The sequence below is a fragment of the Elephantulus edwardii genome, unplaced genomic scaffold (assembly GCF_000299155.1).
Source record: "Elephantulus edwardii isolate Elephantulus edwardi_28Jun2011 unplaced genomic scaffold, EleEdw1.0 scaffold00223, whole genome shotgun sequence".
Taxonomy (NCBI): domain Eukaryota; kingdom Metazoa; phylum Chordata; class Mammalia; order Macroscelidea; family Macroscelididae; genus Elephantulus; species Elephantulus edwardii.
In genome coordinates, this window is record NW_006399973.1 from 3,594,295 (window position 1) to 3,598,876 (window position 4,582).

Consider the following 4,582-nt stretch of genomic DNA (forward strand, 5'->3'; position numbering starts at 1 on the left):
CTTTGCATAGTCAATGAAACACAGATAGACATTCCTCTGGTATTCCCTGCTTTCAGCTAAGATCCATCTAACATTAGCTGCAATATCCCTAGTACCACGGCCTCGTCTAAACCCAGCCTGGACTTCTGGTAGCTCTCTGTTGATGTGCTGTTCCAGTCATTTTTAGATAATCTTCAGCAGAATCTTGCTTGCATGTGATATTAATGTTATTGCATTATTATCTTGTAATTTATTTGATTAATATTTATGGATTTCATTTCTTTCAGAAAAACCATGGTTTGATTTCAGAAGGTGGTACAAAGTTATGAAGAAAAGTATTGATGAGAAAAAACAAAAATGGGAAGAAGCCAGGGCCAAGTAGGTTCTCTCTTTTAATTTTGGATTCATCTGCTTTCTTTCTAAGTCTGTTACTCCATATTTGAAAGTTGAAGTGTCATCAGTATAGATTCATCAACACTGTGAATTTTTTCCTAGAAATATTAGCAGCTCAACACATAACCCACTAAACCGACATGACTCCTGAGTAATATCAAGAGGCCAGGTAATCAGAGACCATGCTACTCAACTTTCTCAGTGACACCCTAGGCATTCATTAGTCCAAACCAGTCACTGTGGTATGCTTCAAGATAGCTTTTAGAGTCCAGATACTGCTATGTGAATTGTACATTCAAGACTTACTGACTTTTAGCTATAGAGGAGAATTTAACAAGCAAATAAGTGTAGTCTGGATATAATATTACATTGAGAACAGGCCCCTGGCAGGGGGCCTATTATCGAGATTCTGTTTCATAGGGCATGGACTAAGGGCTAAGTGAAATAACAGATAAATTACCGCTAATTAGTGCTTAGGCACAAATCCCGTTTCACTGTATTGTACCCTTGTTTTTGACAAGAATTTTAATTTTTCTCCATTATTCAGGCTATCCTCTTCCATGTTGCCAGACAAGATTCTTACAAAACATTCTCTACAACTAAAATCAGAGACTCTTCCAGCTAACTAGAAGGGCAGTGATTAAGCCAGCTAGGTATTAGGAACCCATCAGTTGTTTCTAGGGAGAAAGATGAGGCTGTCTATTTCTGTAGAGATATACAGCCTTGGAAACCCCAAAGGCAGGTAGATCTTCTGTGTCCTGTAGGGCACAATATCTTAGAATCAACTCAATGGCAGTGATTTATGCAGAAGCATTTGATTGTAGGATCATACTGAAAAGAATGGAAATCCCCAAACACTTAACACGTTGCCACACACTTTTTAAATTGACAACCGTGCTTAGAAACACATTTGCCGTCACTTGCGGCAATGTGTTACTTAATTATAATCATGTGAAACATATATAGACTAAGAAGCAATTGTCTGACCAAGGGAAATCGGGGAAAATGTGCATCAAGGTTGTATCTTTTCTCTATACCTACTCAGTCTGTATGCTGAGCATATCATTTAGTTTTGGTTTTGAGTAGTTGGACTATATGAAGAAGAATGTGGCATCCAATTTGGAAGACTTAACAACCTGCGGTATGCAGATGACCCCGCATTATTTGGAAATAGTGAAGAGAACTCGAGACATTTGCTGCAGAAGATCAGAGACTACAACCTTCAATAAGGATTACATTTCAATATTAGAAAAGCAAAAATCCTTACCATTGGACCAATAGGACAACATCATGATAGATGGGAGTTATCAGAGATTTAATTTAACTTTGGATTCACAGCCAACACCCCTGGTAACAGCAGTCAAAAAAATCAAAAGAGATGTTACATTGGGAAGTCTGCTGTCATGGACCTCTTCCAAGTGCTAAGGAGTGGTGAGCAGTTCAAATCCACCAGACGCTCTGCCGGAGAAGGAGGCGCAATATCCTCCTGTACCAGTCAGATCTGATTTGACGGTACACGCACACAAAATTTAAAAAAAAAAAAAAAAGAAAGGAGTGGTGATGTTGGTTTAAAGATTAAGGTGCACCCAATAGCCAATTCAAGCCATGATCTTTTCAGTTACTTGCTGTGCATCTGAGAATTGTACATTAAATAAAGGTAACGGAAGAAGAATCTTTGAGCTGTGGTGTTGAAGAAGAGTTCTGAATATCCCATGGACTGCGAAAAGAACAAACAAGTCTGTCTTGAAGGAAGTTGCTCTTTATGGGGAAGGGTGGTTCAACTTCATCTCACAGACTTTGGACATGTTGTCTTGTCAGGAGCAGCCAGACCTTGGAAAAAGATATCAAGCTAGGAAAGGTGGAGGGTCAGAGAAAGAAAGAAATACCTTCATCAAGAGAGATTGAACTATACCAATAAGGTTGAGTATGTGGGAAGATTGCGAGAATGGTGCAGGATAAGGCAAGATTCAGATCCATCATTCACAGGGTTGCTAGGAGTTGTAGGCAACTCTGGCGCCTTATAACAACGTGGCTAGATTAGATTTTGAAAAAGAAAAATGTCCAACACTGATAAAAGTGGAAAGCCTAAAAGCAGTTTAGCAGTCCTGTCTAAAGAGTTGTCATATTGAAGAGAACATGAAGAATTTAAAAGTATTTGCAGAAAATGGTTTGACTTTAGGTTGTGTAAGTATTTCTTTGTTATATTAAACATCAGAAATATCCACAGAAGAAAAAGAATGAAAATTTAACTTCATCAAAAATAAAAACTTCCAACCTTCTGCCCAAAAGGCATTTGTTAAGAAGATGAGAAACCAAAGACTTGGGGAAAAAATAGCTACAAATCAAATACCAGATAAACAATTTGTATCTAAACTAAAAAATTTGCATACAGTAAGACTTCAAAAAATAGAATTTTTCAAACAGATAAAAGATTTGACTAAACACTTCACCAGGGAGATACATAGATGGCAAGTAATCACATAAAAAGATGCTTAACCTCATTAATCAGTAAGAAAATGCAAATTAAAGACACAATGAGTATTGTTGCACACTCATTAGGATGCCTAAAGAAAAAACAAAGTTGACCATATCAAGTGTGGGAATGCAGAGTGAAACTCATTCTGGAAAGTTCGGCAGTTTCTTGTAATTTTCACATACGCGTGTCATGGTAGTCCTTTTTATTTCTGGATATTAACCCAAAGAAATGAAAGTCTGTATACAGATGTTTATAGAAACTTTGATCTTAATTGCCTAATCTAGCAACAACCTACACATGCTCTCTAGCTGGTAAATGGATAAGGATAAAGAAAATGAAGTACAGACAAGTGGAGGAATACCATTTAGCAATAAAAACGACCAGCTATCTGATACACCCAACTGCATACCAAACCAAACCAAATGCCTTCCAGTCATTTTCTGAGTAACAGTGACCCTGAAGGCCAGCTGAGGACTGTCTTCTGAGACTGTAATCTTTATGGAGGCTGACTTGACTACCACATCTTGCCCCACAGTGCAGCTGGTGAGTTCAAATAACTGGCCTTTGAGTTAGGCGCCTAATGCTTTACTCACTGCAGCACCAGGGTGTCTTCCCAACAGTGTTATGCCTCTTAAATACATTATGCTATATTAATGACTGAAAAGACTATATACTTACCATATAATTTCATTTATATGATGTTGAAAAGGCTAGATTACAGGAACAGAAACTAAATTATTTGCCAAGGTCTGGTGGTAGGACAGTGACTATAAAGGGACATGGATATTTTGTTGAAGCAGTGGAACTACTTTGTATACTAATTTTGCTGTTGATTATGTAGCTATATGTTCATAAAAACCTGTAGAAAACAAAGACTTTATGAAATCTGGTTTTGTTGTTCTTAAGTGCCATCCAGTCAACTACCACTCTTAGTGAACCTGTATCCGACAGATCTGAATCTTGCCCGATCCTGCACTCCCTGGCAATCTCAGCTGTACTCCAGCCCACTGTAGTAGTTACAGTAACAATCCATCTCATTGAGGGTGTCTTCTGTTCCAGCCCTCTCTGCGAATCCATCTCATTGAGGGTGTCTTCTCCTCCAGTCCTCTCTGCCTGTCTAAGCCTGAAGTCCTTTTCCAGGAATTGTCCTTCCGCACGACATGCTCAAAGTATATGAGACAAATTTCCACCATCCTTTCCTCTAATGACAACTCTGGCTACACATCTTCCAAGATAAATTTGTTCTTTTGGCCGTCCCTGGTGTATTCAATCATCGCCACAGTTCAAAAGCATCAGTTATCTTTATGTCTTCCATATTCCTTGTCCAACTTTCACATGCTTATGAAACAACTGAAAATACCATTAATCAGGTGGACCTTATACGTTAAACAGACATCTTTGCTCTTAAGTACTTTAGAATCTCTGGCAACAGATTTGCCTGGTGTAATTTGTTTTTTGATATTTTGACTGCTGTTATCATGGGTATTGATTGTGCATTCAAATGAAAGGAAAGCGTTGGTACCATCAATCGTTTCTCCATCTCTGTCTATGATGTTGCCTTTGGTACAAAACTGAGGATTTTTGTTTTCTTGACGTTGAGGTATTGTTGTTGTTATATGCCATTGAGTCGTTTCCGACTCATAGCGACCCTATGCACAACAGCTCTAAACCCTGCTCTATCCTGCGCCAACCGCACCGCCTCTGACACACCCATCCCGATTACCCCAGTCACTG

At 38.6% G+C, this 4,582-nt stretch overlaps 1 protein-coding gene across 1 annotated transcript in view; it reads left to right on the forward strand.

The window, feature by feature from the left end:
* TAF1B (TATA box binding protein (TBP)-associated factor, RNA polymerase I, B, 63kDa) overlaps window positions 1-4,582 on the forward strand; it is a 129,276-nt gene that overhangs the window by 112,197 nt on the left and 12,497 nt on the right. Inside the window, exon 12 of the mRNA XM_006898215.1 lies at window positions 267-357. Within this exon, the coding sequence (XP_006898277.1) occupies window positions 267-357 (91 nt within the window). The remainder of the gene's footprint in view (window positions 1-266; window positions 358-4,582) is intronic.